This window comes from Erinaceus europaeus, chromosome 19 (assembly GCF_950295315.1).
Source record: "Erinaceus europaeus chromosome 19, mEriEur2.1, whole genome shotgun sequence".
Lineage (NCBI taxonomy): Eukaryota > Metazoa > Chordata > Mammalia > Eulipotyphla > Erinaceidae > Erinaceus > Erinaceus europaeus.
Window position 1 is genome coordinate 60,267,388 of NC_080180.1, and position 17,766 is coordinate 60,285,153.

A 17,766-nucleotide genomic window follows, 5' to 3' on the forward strand; every position below is an offset into this window, starting at 1 on the left:
CTGAAATCCATCCCCCTCTGTGCAGAGGCCATCACTAAGGCAGGATGGTTGGGGACCATTCTGGAAGGCTTAGACCTTGAGTGCTGGTCAGCCTTGGCTTGGCAGCCCTGCAACCCTCCCCTCACCACCACCCCCCCACCACAGCCCTGTGAAAACTCCCTCAGTCTGGGCATCAAACTAGACCTTCTGTCCTTCTTTGTCTTGCTCTGGCTCAGGTTTGTAAGTCCCATTTTCAGGTCAGATTCTTCTCTTTTAAAAAATGTTTTTTATTTGTTATTAAATAGAGACAGAAATTGAGAGGAGAGGGGGAGATAGAGAGGAAAAGAGATACCTGCATCTCTGTGTCACCACTTGTGAGCACTTAACCAAATGCACCAATGCCTGCCCCCCATGTTTTTTTAACTCCAACCAGGGTTCTCGATGGGGCTTCGTGCCAATACTACAAATCCACCACTCCTGTCGGCCATTTTTTCCTTTTTTTCTAATTTTTTAAATTAGATATGACAGAGAGAAATTGAGATAGGATGGGAGATAGAGAGAGGGAGAGAGAAGGAGAGATACCTACAGACCTGCTTCATGGATCGTGAGGCAGACCCCGTGCTGATGGGGACTGGGGGCCTTGCGCATGAGTTCTTGTGCTTGGTAATGTGTGTTCTTAGCCAGGCGCAGCACCACCACCCGGTCACTCTTGGGTCAGAGTCCTAGAGAATGTGCACACTGCCAAACTTCTCCAATATTCTTACACCCTGACACCTTGCAGCCTGTGGTTCAAGACTGATGCCTGCTGCTCAGAGCTTGCTTTTTATCACCACAACCTCAGTGAGACCCTCACTGAGAGAGACACCCTGAAAGGATGTCAGCACTGAGAGCGACCCCCAGCCAGCCGCTCATGGACTCGCCGCAGGGCTGCCTTGGCACACCAAGGTATGGGGACCCTGGGGTTGGCCACTATGGGTTTCTCTAGAATCCTACAAGCATTTATAATCTCGCTTCTGTGGAGACTCTTGTTCCAAAATCCATACAACTAATGCGTTTGAGGACCGCACTGGGCTTCAGGAAGACATCTGTTCCAGCCTCCGAGGACCCAACCTAGTCATCATGAGGCACATCTGCAGGAGGGGCTGACAGATGCAGAGCCGGCAAGCACCCACCCAGCACATCTGCACAGTCATGGAGCCTTCTAGACGCTAAGGAAGATCCCTCTGCCTTTGTCCCCCGTGCTGCCTTCTGCAGCTCTGTCAGAGGCTGTCGGTCTCCCTTTTCTTCCACACCCCCAGGACCTTGTACCTCGCCTCCTCTCGTGAAGGCGGACAAAACACTCTGCTTTGATTTTCTGAGCTCCCAGCATGTGGAGAAGAGCGGGAGGGACGCTGGCCTGCTCTGGTTGCTAATTGCCTGGCCACACTTGAGAAAGAGGCTTTTTGAGTCTGAGCATTTAGGGAGAAAGTGGAGAAGTGTGGCTGTATGAAAGAGCAATTGGTGTTAAATATTCATGCTCTTCTCTCTGAAAATCCAAATCAGTAACCTCCATGGCTTCCTACAGTCTGGTTGGCTTCTAGCTTTGATTGTGCTCAGGGAGCTTACAAAATAAAACACACACACACACACACACACACACACAATGAGACACTGGTGCTTAGGTACAAAACACCCCCCCCCCCCCCAGGTCTTGAGTGCTTGTAGGCCTGGAGTGTTTCCTAGGCCTGGAGTGTTTCCAGCTAATACAGTGCAGTTCACATTGTCTGTTTTCTCCAGAATGCTGAATGAGCAATTATCCCTTCCATCAGCACTTCCAGCCACCACCACCCCCCTTTTCCCTGCAGTCATCTTGAACCTAGTAAACTTTGTCCTCACTCAGAAGACAGACATGTTCTGAGTCTGTCCTTAAGGCAGGCCACAGTGGCAGCTGCTAGATGATTTTTTCAGAAGTGTTTAAGTCCCTATGTACAAGGCATGGACTCTAGTTCAACAAGACATGGCGGTAAGAGCCCAGGCTGCTTTTGTAACGAGCTTGTAAACAACAGGCGTTTCAGTAAATAGCCTAGGTCTTGTTTCCTGAGCTTTGGGGAAATAAACACTTTATAATCCCACCTGTCGATTGGTTTTTAAAGGGCCTGTAATCCAGCCACAGGAACTTTAATCTATTTAAAAGGTGAGAGAGAAAAAAAGATCTTCATTCAGATTTCTGGCTTTATTTTAACAGCTCTGTCATTTTAAGTTCCTGCAATGAGCATATTGTGCCATTGCAATAAAACTAAAACTCACAAATGCTATGGTTTGAAAAGAAACATTTGAGTAGCTGCCCGTTTGGAAATTTCAGGATTCCTCAGGTTCCTCTTACCTGTGTCATCCGTGAGGGGGATGCTGGTGAGGGTGCTGTCCTCCTCATCCTCTCTGCTGGGCCCGTCCATCTTGTGTGCGAGAAAGCAGGGCCGGGCCTGGAGGAGGGCCGAGGTGCCATGGGGTGGCCCACGTTAAATCATTAATGAGCCAACGGTCCCACAGGTGCTATCTGATCCTTGTACCAGCCACCCTCCCCTGCCCTCCCCCAAGGCTCCGACTGCAGTTCTTACCTGAGTGTTGATCCCCCACCAGAAGTAGTTAGAGACCCAAGTTAAAGAGTAACAACCCTCCCCCAAAGCATTGCTGCTGCAGCCTGGCTGGTTGACTCACCTCGTCTGGACTACGGCAACAGTTTTCTCTAAGTGAGCTGTCCAGGAACATCGCTCCCTAAGCCCTGGGATGAGTTGGGGGTGCATATCCATATGGTGAATGCACACTTTGACTCAGCCTGGGATGAGTTGGGGGTGCATATCAATATGGTGAATGCACACTTTGACTCAGCCTGGGATGAGTTGGGGGTGCATATCAATATGGTGAACGCACGCTTTGACTCAGCCCTGGGATGAGTTGGGGGTGCATATCAATATGGTGAACGCACGCTTTGACACCTCCAGCGACACTTGCAAGGCCTTTGGGCACCCCTGCAAGTCTTAATTTTCTGACTATAATAGGAGAGGAATCTCTCTTAAGAACTGAAAATGAGCAACATGCCTTTGTCAGACACTCACCGCAGTCATGACCACAAATGCTCAGGCAGACATGAAGAAATGAAGTTGTCTGTGGGCTGAGTTCACCAGGGCTCACTTCTCTTACTGTACCAACACTTGCCCCTCAGAGAGCTCACTAAGATGACAGACAGACTTTCCTTCTCTAGATCTGAAGAGACCACAAGGGCCCTGACTGGCCTCCAGAGGTGAGGCCTTTGTTAGCGAAGGAAACACCCTTTTACAATGAGACCTTGCTGGCCTCCTAGTCCACACCACACTCAGATACTTACGTGGTCGCCAGATTATTTTAGAATGTCAAGTGACCAGTCTTCAAAAAGAAAAATCAGGGGGCTGGATGGTGGCGCACCTGGTTGAGCACACATGTTACAATGTGCAAGGACCCAGGTTCGAGTCCCCAGTCCCCACCTGCAGGGGGAAAGCTTCAGGAGTGGTGAAGCAGTGCTGCAGGTGTCTCTCTGTCTCTCTTCCTTTCTGTCCCCTGCTTTGCTCTTGATTTCTGCCTGTCTCTGTCCAATAAATGAATAAATAAAGATAATAAAAAAGATTTTTACAAGTTGGAATACCAAAAAAAAAAAAAAATCAACCAAGGGCTTGGAAGGTAACACAGCAGTTAACGTAACATAATGTAACGTACCGTAACGTAACATAACTTTCATACCTGAGGCTCTATGGCCCCATTCTCATTCCCATCATAAGTCAGAGTTGAGCAGTTCTCTGAAGAAAGAAAGAAAGAAAGAAAGAGAGAGAGAGAAAGAGAAAGGGAAGGAAAGAAAGAGAGAAAGGAAGGAAGGAATAAAGAAAGAAAAGGACCAAATTTAATGAAAGTTTTTATTGCCTCCACAATTATCTTTGTGGCTCAGCACCTGCATGGTGAATCCACTGATCCTGGCAGCCATTCCCCCCACCCACCCCCTTTCTTTATTTGATAGGACAGAGAGAAATTGAGAGGGGAAGAGATAGTCAGAGAAACACCTGCAGTACTTGCTTCACTACTCATGAAGCTTCTCCCTGCAGGTGGGGAGCAGGGACTTGAACCTGGGTCCTTGTACATGGTGATGTGTGTGCTTAACTAAGTATACCACCCACTGGCCCCCAAATTTAATGAATCATAAGCAGATTTAAAATTGAGTTAGTGCATGCTACACTCTCCCCTAACTGACACATAAAGTTTTTTTCCCTTAATATGCCCAAGTTCATTGTGTCATGCTATTAAACAAAATCAACATGAACTGTTGGAAATCTAACATATCCAAGACTAAATTCACTAGACAAGAATTCAGCATGATTTTCCAGTTACACTAGACACAGATTGAGTGCCTAGTCTATACAAGCTGAAGACTTTGGAAGATTCAAGGTAAAAGATCATAATTGCTGTTAGCAAGCGTTTAACGAGGGGTCAAAGGCAAGAGTCCTGGAGGCTGAGAAACAAGAAAGAGTATGGCTGCCTTGGGGGTTCTGAAGGGCTTAGAGAAGGTGAGATGAGTGAGCAATGCCAAGGTGAAGTGGCATGGGCAGGGACTACGAGCTGGGAGAACAGTAGGCACCTTTGGGACATGACAGTGGAAGCCACATGTGCCTGAGAGGTGACAGATCAAGTGGACGGTTGGGAAGGTCTTATCAGAGTATACTTTGCATGCCCGGCCATATTATGCTGAGTCTCTTAAGAATCTGATACTGACGGGAGATTTGCAAGCCTGGCCCAGATGGAGACAAAGCAGGAGGAGGGCCTAGCTTGCTGGTCAGACTAAGGACGTTTCAGCCAGGCTGGGGGGGGGGGTGTTTGAGCCCAAGCTGAGACCTCCCAGAATGCACCCCCAGCAATCCCACAGTGCTTAGTGATGGCCTCTGTACAGAGGGGGGCGGGGATGGACATCAGAGCACAGAAAAGCTGGGGCCCTTGGCCAGTTAAACTTAGCTTTCGGAGGTCATCAAGGTTCATGCTTGTGGTCATCAGCTGAGCTGCCTTTTCTAGGAAGACCCTACGATTTTAAATTCAACTAAAAGGGCCAGGTGGTGGTGCAGCGGCCTGAATGCACACATTACAGTGTGCAAAGAGTGGGGTTCAAGCCCCTGGTTCCCATCTGTAGGTGGGAAGCTTCTTGAGTGGTGAATCAGGGCTGCAGATGTCTCTCTTCCTTTTTTTTTTTTTTAATCTTCCCTTCCATTTCAGTTTCTCTCTGTCTTATTCAATTAAAACATAATAAATAAATAAAATAAATCTTACTAAAGACTACCATGTTTGATAGTATTAGTAAGGCTGGAATGGAGCTTGTGTCATATATACCAGGAATCACAGAATTTACAGGGCTAGAAGGAGAATAAAATAAGGGTGCAAATCATTTCCCAAAGATGAACTTATCTCTTCACAAGAGAGAGAGAAGCAGAGCATAACTCTGGCATATGTGGTGCCAGGGATCACTCTGGGCACTCAACCATGTAAGCAGGCACTCTACCCACTGCACACCTGCCAGCCCACAGGATACAACTCTTTATTGCAGTTTTTCTTCCCATAACAGTATTTCAAAAGTGTAATCACTGAGGTTAACAAGATCACATATCAGATCAACTTCTCATGCTTTAATTGGGGGGGGGGGCTATGAGAGAATAACGTGTGTCTTTCTCTGTCTCTGTGTGTACACGTGAACATGTTCATGGGTGTTGGGGTGAAAGGGCCGAGAAACAGTGCAGGGCGCAGAGCATCGGGTAAACACATCAGGACCCTCCTCCCGCTCCCTTTATCAGGATCTCAGAAAACCCACAGCACCGGAGAAGCTCCTTGGAAGCGACTGTTTGCCATCGTGCTCTCAGCACGTAGCCCAGGGGTCACCACCAAGGCTCTTGGTGCAGTGTGAAGTCAGCAGGTTCCTGGAGGGAGGCTGGCATCTCTGAAGAAGGTGTTAGGTGTGCCTCTCCGGCACCAAAGGTTCTGTCATTAGGACTCATCTCATAGGAAACTATTTGGATAAATATATATATTTTACAAATTAGTGAAGGTTGGGGCTAGTTCAGCCAGCTAGCTACAGAGGGGGATGTAGCAGTGGATCTTGATTTTCATTATAAGCAACTAATGATAACAGCTAGTACTTGGTGAAGAATTGACTCTGTTCAACACTAATCTAAGGGCTTTACCTGTAGCCACCTGCTTACTCTCCACACCAGCCTGAAGGGAAACAGACACATGGACAAAGTAGCTTCTATCCCTGTCCCTGTCCAGGCTCCAGGGTTCCATTATCAGAGAGGAGTCAGATCTGAAATTCACCTTTTTCCAGTTTGCATAGTACATGCCTCTCCATGGAAAAAACTGAACCCAGTTTTTATCCCCAAGTGAGACCAGCTGTACTATCAGGGGACTTCTCAGAGGAAACTCTAGAGGCTTCAAAAAGATGGACAGGACATGTATAAATGTGGACAGATAGGTTGTAGAGATGATGGCTGGCCCATGTTTAAACCTTAGGGGGAACTTCGGTGGATTGCAGTGGGGAGACTGAAGATTCAGAACTCTGGTAGTGGGAATGATGTGGATTCAAACCCCTGCTGACATGTAATTCTGTAGTATAAAAATAAATAAATAAAATGTAAGTCAAACAGAAAAGGAAGGAAGTGAGGGCAGGACCATTGAAAACATGGGAAGAAAAATATATAAATACATAGGCATTGATAGTTATAGAATCAGTCTGTATCGGTGATCTTGGGAGAACTATTGCAGTTTCCAATGGAGGTGATAGGACGCAGAACTCTGGTGGTGGGAACCACGTGGAATTATACCCTTATTATCTTACAATTTTGTAAATCAATATTAAATCACTTTGAAAAAGGAATAAAAAAGAATAATAACAAAAACAAGACAAAGCAAAAGAAGATGGGTAGGACCAGTAAAAGTTCTGAATGGAAAAGACCACCACCCAAGAATATTCTGTCTGGTTAGGACATCAGTCAGGCTGGAAGGAGGAATGCAAAGCTTTCAGACAAGGAGCAGTAAAAGGAATTCATTACCACCAAACAAGCCCTATAAGAAATACTAAAGAGAGGCCGGGGGCACCTGGTTGGGTGCACATGTTACAGTCCTCAAGGACCTAGGTTCAAGCCCCCAGTCCCCACCTACGGGGGAACCTTCCACAAGTGGTGAAGCAGTGCTGCAGGTGTCTGTTTCTCTCCCTCTCCATCTCCCCCTTCCTCTCAATTTCTGGCTGTCTCTAGCAAATAAATAACTATAATAAAGATTTAAAAAATACTGGAGGAAATTAAATAGAACAAAAATACTGAACATACTCTCTCATGGAAATGGAAACAAAATGAGGCAACAAGCGAATTCAAATGAAGAGAAGAAGCCTTTGGTCTCAAAGGCAGAAGTGAGGTGTCAGGAAGGACTGGGCAGCAGGTATAGGACTGCAGGGCTGTGTGTGCTTGTGAGTGTGTGCATGTGCGCGTGTAGGTGCGTGTGCATGGGTGTGTCTCGTCTTCAGTGCCCTTTCACATGGCCTCGTAGGAAGTGAGGAATTGATAGTCTGCGAGTGGGCACTACAGCTCTTGCGTGGACGAGTGATTGGTGGCTGCTGCTGGCCTGTGAGCCCCTCTTCTGCTGGCTGTGTTGGCTCCCTCCCAGTGGAGAACGAGCGTCCGTGGACATCAAGGGGGCGGGAAGGCTCTGTACCAAAAAGCGTCGGTGTTGTGAAGCCTTGAGATTCTGCCTGCTTCAGAGTAACAGGAGTCTTCCCATGATTCTGTGCACTATTCAGCAGGGTGACTTAGGGAGCAGAAGGTTGGGGGGAGGAGGCTCCAAGGAAGGCATCATCGGTGGAGCTGTGAAAATTCCAAATGGAATTGCTTCAGTTGGCTAAAGAGCGTCAATATATGTGTTTTGAACAGCCAGGAAAATGGCTCAGCTGGAAGGGCACAGGACTCCCTTTGCCTGAGGCAGCCGGTCCCACCCCTGGCACTGCATGTACCAACATGGTGCTCTGGCTTCTCTCTCTCCCTCCCTCTTCCTTTCTCCCCCTCTCCCTCTCTTTCTCTGGAGGTCACTCACCTGGTAGAGCACACATTTTGTCTTGTATGAAGAGCCTCATTCGAGCCCCCAGCTGCCACCTGGGAGCACCTGAACAGAGGAAGATTCACGCGTGGTGGATCAGTGCTGAGGTGTCTTTCCTCTCTCTGTCTCTCTCCCTCTTTGTCTCTCACCTTCTGTCTGGAAACAAAAATGAAGTCCATTGGGAACTGTAGGACTGTGCAGATGCAGAGCCCCAGCGAAGCCCTGGTAACAGAGAGAGGAGAAAGAGAGAGAGAGAGAGAGAGAGAGAGAGAGAGAGAGATGCAAGTTGTAAAGTTACAGATCTGTAATGTGCACCTAATGTCCAGATCAAGAAAACAGGCCCCACCTCTCCAGAGAAGACGCAGTCCAAAGGGTTTTGTAACACCAGGCCTGCCTGGCAGCAGAGAAGAGGTTCAGTCTCTGAGTGGCTGTCAGCTGGGAGGCCCATTTGCTAGCTGAGTGGAGGTGAGATTAGGTGAGTTACACAGGGATGCTACTCTCCTCCAGCACACAGGAAAGAAGACTCAGCTTTACCCCACTAGGGAAAGACAGAAACAGACTGGGGGAATGGGCCCACCTGCTAACGCCCATGTCCAGCAGAGAAGCAGTTACAGAAACCAGTTCCACCTTCTGCTCCCCATAAAGAATTTGGGTCCACACTCCCAGAGAGGGAGAAGATTTAGGGGAAGATGACCAGAGGACTCTAAACTCCAATTATTCCAGACCCAGAGAGAGAAGAGGAGAAAAGGAAGGACATTTGGAAGTAGTAATAGGTGTATGTGTGACTTAGAAAGGAAGAGAAGACAGGACCATGCTCAGCCCACATCTGTGAGCTTGGAAGAACTACAGTTTCCAATGGAAGGAATAGGGACGCAGAACTCTGGGAATGATGTGGAATTATAACCTTGCTATCTCATAATTTTGTAAATCAATATTAAATCACTAATAGAAATAGGAAATAAATTAATTAAGGAAATAGAAGATTCAGTTGTTTTTTTTTAATTTTTTTAATACTTACTTATTTCCTTTTGTTGCCCTTGTTGTTTTATTGTTGTAGTTCTATTGTTGATGTAATTGTTGGATAGGACAGAGAGAAATGGAGAGAGGAGGGGAAGAAAGAGAGGGGGAGAGAAAGACATCTGCAGACCTGCTTCACCACTTGTGAAGCGACTCCCCTACAGGTGGAGAGCCAGGGGCTTGAATCGGGATCCTTTGCTGGTCCTTGTGCTTTGCGCCATGTGAGCTTCACCAGCTGCGCTACCGCCCGACTCCCAACATTCAGTTTTGTCCCCTCACTTGGTTGCAATCTCTGTTCAGTTTTTTTGGTGCTGTTCCCTCTCTCCAGTTCAGAACACATCCATCAAGGGTTCTGAGATCAGGGCTGTGGGCACAGAGAGTGGACATGTGGACCTAAGCCTCCAGGCAGCCCCCCCCCCCCCCCAGGCCAGCTGAGCTCAAAGCAGCAGGAGGAAGTGGTGACAAGTCCTGTGACAGGAGTAGCTAACATTTCTAGAACGTGTCCTCAGACCCAGCCTGGCTCTCTGACCCACCTCACCAGAAGCTCGTCAGGATTCCCAGGACTTTAAGGAGGGGAGCCCAGAGGGGCTGGCAGTGTGCAGCTGTGGGCTGGTGGCCCCCTTCCACACATGTGCCCACACCCCAAAGTTATTCCTCCAGCCCACATGGCCTTGGAGGTGCCTGTGAGCATGGGGAGGAACGAGAGATCCTTATTTTCCTCAAGCAAAGTTCATAGATTTGCTGCTAGTTTATAGGACGGTCACATTTCAGGAGTCTAGCCTCACTCCTCTGCACGTGTGTGGATCTCACCCACCACGGGAGGCCCGGTACCTGTGCGCTGTCCACCATCCCGCATCCTCCTGTCTCTCCCTCCAGTCATCACTGGGCTGTTCAGAGTCTAAGAATTCATTCAGCTGTTTTTGGATAAGCCTGTTTGCTATTTATTCACAGGCCTGCAGTGACTGGCCTAATGTCCCTAGTGTCGTCATTTTGGGCTCCATCCATTTCATTCCCAAAGGCTTTTTTCCTAGCTCAATGGCCAGGTGGCATTCTACAGAGCCAAATACCAGTCACACATCAGAGGGCCACGAGGTGGATTCCTGGTCCCAGCTGCTGTGAATGGTGCTGTTAGGAACATACAGGGGCAGACAGCCGTTTGAATGTGCCCTTTCCACAAATTCTCATAAATTCCCTAAATTCGCAGACTCGTAGGGTGTTTGTATTTTTTATTTGTCTTTTTTTAAAATTATATTTATTGGATAGAGACAGCCAGAAATTGAGAGGAAGGGGAAAATAAAGAGGGAGAGAGACAAGCTTTCCCACTGCTGGTAGGCACCAGAGACTTGAACTTGGGTCCTTGTGCACTGTAGCATATGTGTTCAACCAGCCATGCCACCACCTAGCCCCATTTTTACTTGTCTGAGGATGCTCCACTCCCTTTCCAGTGGGGCTGCACCAGCCTGTGTTCCCTCCAGCAGCCTCCAGACTTCCCTTGTCTCCATGCCCTTGCCAACACTTGTTTGCAATACCAAGGGACAAGAGTTCGAAACCCTGTCTTTATGGCTTTTGCATATTCTGCTTGGCAGAATTCCTGAAAACAGGTAAAGGCTGGGGTTGGGGAGAGCAGAACCTCTCCTCTCCGTCACCTCCAGAATGCTTATGTGTATCTGGAGTGCCGTGATGGCTTCACGCCTGGGCTCCTCAGAGAACAAGTCCCAGCTTCACTTTGATTGTATTTATTTGTCGTGGAATAACTGGCAGAGTGTGACAGCAGGGATGGCCCAGGGCATGATTTCTGGCCACTCTGAGCCACATTGGGGCAGCCTGTCAGGCCTGAGGTGGTGTAGTTGTTTGAGAGAAGACTAAGAGCTGGGGTGTGGAATAGTCCCAGCAGCGTGGGGCAAGCCTATCACAAAAGACCTGACACAGGTGAAGAGTGACTCTGTCTCAGCAATTACCACCTGCATTGAACCTTATTGGGGTAACACTTGTCTTTGTGCCAGGTTTATAATGTTGCTGTGCCTTCAGAGCTGTACAAGGAGTGAGGGGCAGAGTGGGGACAGAACGCACATGTTATCATGTCTGGGGACCCTGGTTCAAGCCTGGTCGCCATCTGCAGAGGAGGGGGCTTCGTGAGCGGTGGAGCAATGCTGCAGGTGTCTCTCATTCTCTCTGTCTCTATCACAAAGAAAATAAATGGCCACTGGGAACATGCAGGCACTGAGCCCCAGTGATAACCTGGTGGCAAAACAAACAAAAAAAGTTGAAAGCATTAAATTGTCTATATTTGTATTATGTAATATTCTTTTTAATCTTTTTAATATTTATTTTTATTTATTTATTATTGGATAAAGAGAGAGAAATTGAGAGGGGAGGGAGAGATAGTGAAAGAGACAGACAGACACCTGCAGTTCTGCTTTACCACTCGTGAAGCTTTCTCCTGCAGGTGGGGACCCGAGGCTTGAACCTGGAACCTTGCACACTGTGATGTATGCTTCACTGTTGTTAAAATTCGGAAGCTCCAGCAGGCCAGGCTAGCTTCACGGGTGGGTAACAGGACACACGGCTGGGCAGGGAAGCTGTATTTCTTTATTCAAGAACAACGATTCATAAACTAAAACCAAACTAATCACCAAACAGAACTCTGCTGCCTCCTTTTCCCATGGTGGCGCCAACAACTCTCGAACTCTCCAACTCTGGAACTCTGGAACTCTCTCGGGGTTCCTTGGGGCGGGGACAAGCGGCCGCGAAACTAGCAGGACTGAACCAATTTTCTTGGCAGGGGGAGAGCTAGAACAAAGCAATGTAAAGCATACAACACTTCACCACCTGGCCCCCATGTCTAATCTTAAAATTAAGAAGATAAAAGGTGTCTACATTCTCAGATGCTTTTCATCTTGATTGGGGGCTGGGAGGGCTGTCTAGAGTTTGTTTGGGAAACACTATAAGACCCCTTGGGCGTGCAGAGGGAAACAGATGGCCCAGCTGTATTCCCACACATCTGTTGGAGCATGGGCTCTCTGAAGCCAGGAGGCCTCGCACGTGGGTTTTGGCCGGTCTGCTCCTGGTGCCCTGAAAGTCACTGTCTGCGGGGGCGCCCCCAGACATCGGGCTGATGATCTCCTCTGGGCATGTGGCACACGCCTTGCAGTGCTCAGCGCTTTGGGGTTGACGGAGGTGTGGGGCCATCCACAAGGCAGCTCAGCGCCACCTAGGGTGGCTGTATTGCTCTAAAAAGTACCAGGCGGAGTTCCTTCGTAGAACCCTCCCCTTCCTCCCGAGACCCCGCCAACTCTGGTGATCTCTGACTCATTTTCTGGCTTCGTAGATATATGCCTTTTTGCCATGTTAGAAAAAGCCATTAACAGTGATGCAGTGTGCAGCCTCTCGGGCCTGACTTCCTGCACTGTGTGAATCAACAGTTGATTATTTATATGTCTTGCGTATGGGGGTTGGGGGGGGGGACTTCTTTGCCTGAATGAAGTGCTGGGGATTGAACCCAGGGCCTCGTGCATGAAAGCACCCTCTCCATTGCTGAGCCCCCCCCCCCCAGCCCCTCCTCACCTGCTTCTGCTGAGCGATACTCCTTTGTTTGAATAGTTCAAGTCCATTTCCCCCTCGCCCTGTCAGAGAAATCATTGTCATTGTCCCCAGCTTGGGGTGACTATGTATAACATCATGATTAATACTCTTATCGATAAGCTCTTGTGTGAATGTATGTTTTCAACTCATTTGCAGTTGAAGAAGCTGAAGTGAGATTCCTGGGTCATGTTGTAGGGTATCTGTTTAACTTTATAACAAACTACCCAGCTGTCTTCTAACATGGCTGTATTGTTTTTGCATATTTAACAGCAGTGATCCAAGTAGTTCAAGGATGTGCTCCTTTAGCCTTCGTTTTCTGCATTGAATTGAATTGGTTTTTGCTCCGGTTGACACATATACATGTGTAATTTTTAATCTGTTGCATGATGAATTCTGTTCATTGACTTTTTAATTTGAATCATGTTTGCATTCTCAGGATCTGGGATAAACCCCGTTTGGTCATGCATTATCCATTTTACATGTTGTTAGATTAAATTTGCTAATAACTTTCTCAGAATGTTTCCCTTTATATTTATGAGATATCTTGGTCTGTTTTTTTTTCCCCATGTAATGCAGTCTGCCTTGAGTCTTGGGGAAATACCAACATCATAAAATGTATTGGAAAAATATTCCCTCCTCTTCCATATTCTAGGAAATATAGTGTGTATATTGTAATTGATGTGATTTCTCCCTTAAGTGTTTTGTGGAATTCACTAATGAAACCATTTGAATTTTCCTTCTTTCTTTCTTTCTTTTTTTTTTTTTTTGATGATTTTTTTGGGGGTGAGGCCCTCTAGGGCTTCACCACACTAGGCTGACTTTTCAAATAGAAAAAGTGAGATGGAGACAGAAACAGAGAGGCAGAGAGAGGGAGAATGACACCACCGAACCTAAGCTCCCTTCAATGTGGTGGGATTTGGCTTCAATGTGGCCTGCACACGTGACAAAGCAGCGCACTGTCCAGCTGGCTATGTGGCCAGTCCTGCCCTGTGAGCAGCAAATGCAGTGGCTCCAGTGGAGCTAGGCCCCTTCAGGTTAAATGTTTGTGCCTTCCAAGGTGCTGAGCCGTTCTTTGTAAATTTGTGAATCTGTGCACATAGCTGTGCTCATGATATGCTCTTGTTACGTTGTTGCTACTGTTGTGTTGTGCTCTGATGCCTTAAAGGTCAGTGCCTCCAACCCTTCGCTATCTTTAGTGTCGGGTTGGCCATCATTGTGCCTCTGCCCCACTGGGGGAGCTCCTCCCCTTCCACAGACCACACCTCATTTTCCTCTCTGTTACGGTTTCCAGCAAGGTCCTCGGGGTGCAGCTCTGGTTGCCTCTCCTCTGCTGGGTTGTGCCCTGCTGGGCGGGGAGGTAAAGGAGACACTGGAGGCTGGCATGGGGCAGTGCTGCCGCCACCTTCTGCAGAAGTCCATCCAGTGCTCGCTTACCTGGGAGCCCCTGGGGTTTCTGGAGGCAAAACCTTCAGGAGGCTGTGAGCCTGCTGTGTCTGCAGCCCCTGGGGCTTCACACAGGAGCTAGCCCTCCTTGGCCTTCAGCGATCCCTCAGAAGTTCCTCTGATCTTCTTACCAGCTTCACGGAGCAGAGGCTGAATCAGGTGCGAATCTCCCGCAGCCCGCCCCCCCCCCCCCTTCTCTTTCCATCTCACCTGAGCTGCTTGCCTGCAGAGTTGGTTCTCTGATGGGTTTAGGAAAGTTGCTAATTGCAAGTTTATCCAGCTTTTTTTTTTAATTGCAAGAGTGGGAACACTGTCTCTTCCAGCCCTTTTGATTCTGAATCTTAGTCAGAAGCTCTTTTAAAAATATTTATTTATTTTGTTTTAATGAGAGAGAGAGAGAGAGAGATACAGAGGTACAAAGAGAAAGCTACAGAGAGAGAATAACCAGAGCACTGCTCAGCTCTGACTAGATTATGGTGGTGCTGGAGACTGAACCTGGGATCTAGGAGCCTCAGGCATGAAAGTCTTTTGCAGAACCATTATGTTGCCTCCCCAGCCCAGAACCATTGCTTATGTTTTAAATTTCATTGGCATCATACCTTGAAAGGTTTGGAGGATCTTTGTCCAAAGATATCTATCTAGGTATATCTAGGACTAGGAATAAAGAGAGTATAAATTCAGTAGAAGAATATTATGTTACATGCATAACATATAATGGCATAACTCATTGTAATATAATGTTATATCATAATATAAGTGGGGCTAGGAGGATATCGCATCTAGACTTGCATGCTTAGGGCCCCAGGTCAATCCCCAGCACCACCTGGATTCAGAGGCGAATGGTGCTCTGGTCTCTCCCTCTCTGTGTTTCTCACAAGTATAGAAAGTCTTAAAATAAGTGGGATAGTGTTTAGTGTGACCAATATATCTCTTCATCTCTGTGTGAGTGAAAGGAAGCTGACTCGGTGCTTTACTGCTTCGAGGGAAGTTAAGTGGCAGGCTAGAAGAAGGAACTTGGTTTCCAGAAGTCTGAGCCTGTAGCTTAGAAGGTCTCCCAAGAAAGAAATGTGCAGGCCCTTATAAGAAGAAGCAAGGAGCATGAGCCAGGCACTGGCTAAGCGCGCATATTATAAAGCACAAGGACCTGGGTTTGAGCCCCCGCTCCCCACCTGCAAGGGGGGGACACTTCATGAGCGATGAAGTAGGTCTGCAGGTCTCTCTCTCTCTCCCCCTCCCCCTCCCCCTCCCTCTCTCTCCCCCCTCCCCCTCCCCCTCCCTCTCTTTCCCTCCCTCCCCCCTCTCCCTCTCTCCCCCTCCTCTTTCAATTTCTCTTTGTCCTATCTAATAAAAAATTAGGGGGGTCAGGCTCTAGCGCAGTGGGTTAAGCACACATAGTGTGCTTAAACACATTGACCAGCTTAAGGATCCTGGTTCGAGTCACCGGCTCCCCACCTGCAGGGGGGCCACTTCATGGACGGTGAAACAGGTCTGCAGGTGTCTATCTTTCTCTCTCCCTCTCTGTCTTCCTCTCCTCTCTCCATTTCTCTCTATCCTATCCAACAACAATGACATCAATAACAACAATAGCAATAAACACAACAACAATAAAACAACAAGGTCAACAAAAGGAAAAAAATGGCCTCCAGGAGCAGTGGATTCAGGATGCAGGCACCGAGCCCCAGCAATAACCCTGGCGGCAAGAAAAAAAATAGGAAAAAAAAAAAATAGAAAGAAAGTGTTGCCAGGAGCCATGGATTCATAGTGCTAGTACCAGCAAAAATCCTGGTGGCAATAAAAAAAAAAAAAAGAAAGAAGAAGGAGGAGGAGTTGGAAGGGAAGGAGGTGGTGGTGGTGGTGGAGGAGGAGGGGGGGGGAGGCGGAGGGGGAGGGGAGGAGGAGGAGGGGGAGGGGGAGGGGCAAGGAAGCTATCAGGGCAAGTAAGCCTCTCCCAGAACACGGGAAAACATCTTGTTCCATGACTGGTGCTGGAGGCCTGAGCAGGAAGGAGGCCCTAAGGCCCTGTGGAGGCAGAACTGTGAGCATTGTCTAGGCAGGCGCACTCGGCAGCCGAGTGACAGACCACCCTCTCTGTCGTAGGTGTGGTTTGGAAGCATCAAAATGTGACCAGTCATGGAAAACACTTGGGAGTCGAGGCATCCAAGCCTGAGTGGAAACGTGGGCCAGAGCCCCAGTACCCAGATGCAGCGACTCCTGTGGTCACCTGCCAGGGCCCCGAGGGAGGGGGAGAAGCAGACAGCACATCTGCTCAGGAGCCTGGAGGGACAGGGCTCAGTCACACTTTGTCCGTTACTGGTGAGACGACGCTGTACTTTGCTCCTGCCCGAGAGAGAGCCCAGCCTGCTTCTTCAGGGTTCCAAGTCCATGCACGCCCCAGTGCTCTGTCTGGGTGAAAATGTTTTAGATTCTATTGACTCAAGGGTTTTCTCCCACTGCAGTGCACGTGAGGGGGTGAAGGTACCGTGACTGCAGAGACTCTTCCTGTGAGGACTGGGGTGGGGGTGGGGATGGGCTGGGTGGTGGAAGCCACAGGAAAAGGCCTCTGGGGGGGGCAGGTGGTGGCGCACTTGGTTAAGCGTACACATTGCAGTGTGCAAGGACCCAGGTTCAAGCCCCTGGTCCCCACCTGCAGGACTACAGGTGTCTCTCTGTCTCTTTCCGTCTCTATCTCCCTCTTTCCTCTCCATCTCTTACTGTCTCTATCCTATCAATAAAGATAATAATTTAAAAAGAAAGAAAGAAAGAAAGAAAAGGCCTCTGAGGGTACCGGCAGGTGGCTGCAGAAACACTTTCTCCTCCACTTCCTTCTCCACCCCTTCCCGGGGTCCCTGTGTGCTCTGCTGTCCCTCAGCTGAGGCTCCCAGGTCCCAGGTTCGATCCCCAGCTCCACTATTAGCCAGAGCTGAGCAGGGCTCTGCTCTCTCTCTCTCTCTCTGTCTTTCTCTTTGAACCTCTCTCATTAAAATAAATGAAATATTTATAAAATGAGGGTCTGGTTAAAGTTCAGAAATTAAAGAGCTAGAAGAAACCTTGCAATTAGAAAAAAAAGGAGGGGTCCAGGCAGTGGCACACCCGATTAAGTTCACATAGTGCTAAGCACAAGCCCCCACTCCCTACCTGCAGAGGGAATGCTTTATGAGCTGTGAAGCAGGTCTGCGGGTGTCTGTCTTTCTCTTCCTCCTCTATCTCCCCTCCCTTCTCAAGTTTTCTCTGTCTTGTAAAATAAAAATAGAATGGAGGGGGTTGGGCGGTAGCGCAGCGGGTTAAGCGCATGTGGCGCAAAGCGCAAGGACCGGTGTAAGGATCCTGGTTCAAGCCCCCGGCTCCCCACCTGCAGGGGAGTCGCTTCACAGGCGGTGAAACAGGTCTGCAGGTGTCTGTCTTTCTCTTCCTCTCTCTGTCTTCTCCTCCTCCTCTCTCAATTTCTCTCTTTCTTATTCAATAACAATGACCACAATAATAGTAACAACACCACCGATGGGCAACAAAAGGGAAAAAAATGGCCTCCACGAGCAGTGGATTCGTAGTGCAGGCACCGAGCCCCAGCGATAACTGGAGGCAAAAATAATAAAGAAAGAAAGGAAGGGAGGGAGGAAGGAAGGAAGG

At 48.3% G+C, this 17,766-nt stretch overlaps 1 protein-coding gene across 2 annotated transcripts in view; it reads right to left on the minus strand.

Annotated features, from left to right (window-relative positions):
- SCOC (short coiled-coil protein) overlaps positions 1-2,432 on the minus strand; it is a 37,435-nt gene extending 35,003 nt beyond the window's left edge. The window contains exon 1 of one of the 2 annotated variants that reach the window (XM_016193968.2): positions 2,342-2,432. In XM_016193968.2, the coding sequence (XP_016049454.1) occupies positions 2,342-2,411 (70 nt within the window). In that variant the 5' untranslated portion in view covers positions 2,412-2,432. The remainder of the gene's footprint in view (positions 1-2,341) is intronic. The other variant, XM_007536319.3, reaches the window with a different exon arrangement.
- Between the last annotated feature and the right edge of the window lie 15,334 nt (positions 2,433-17,766).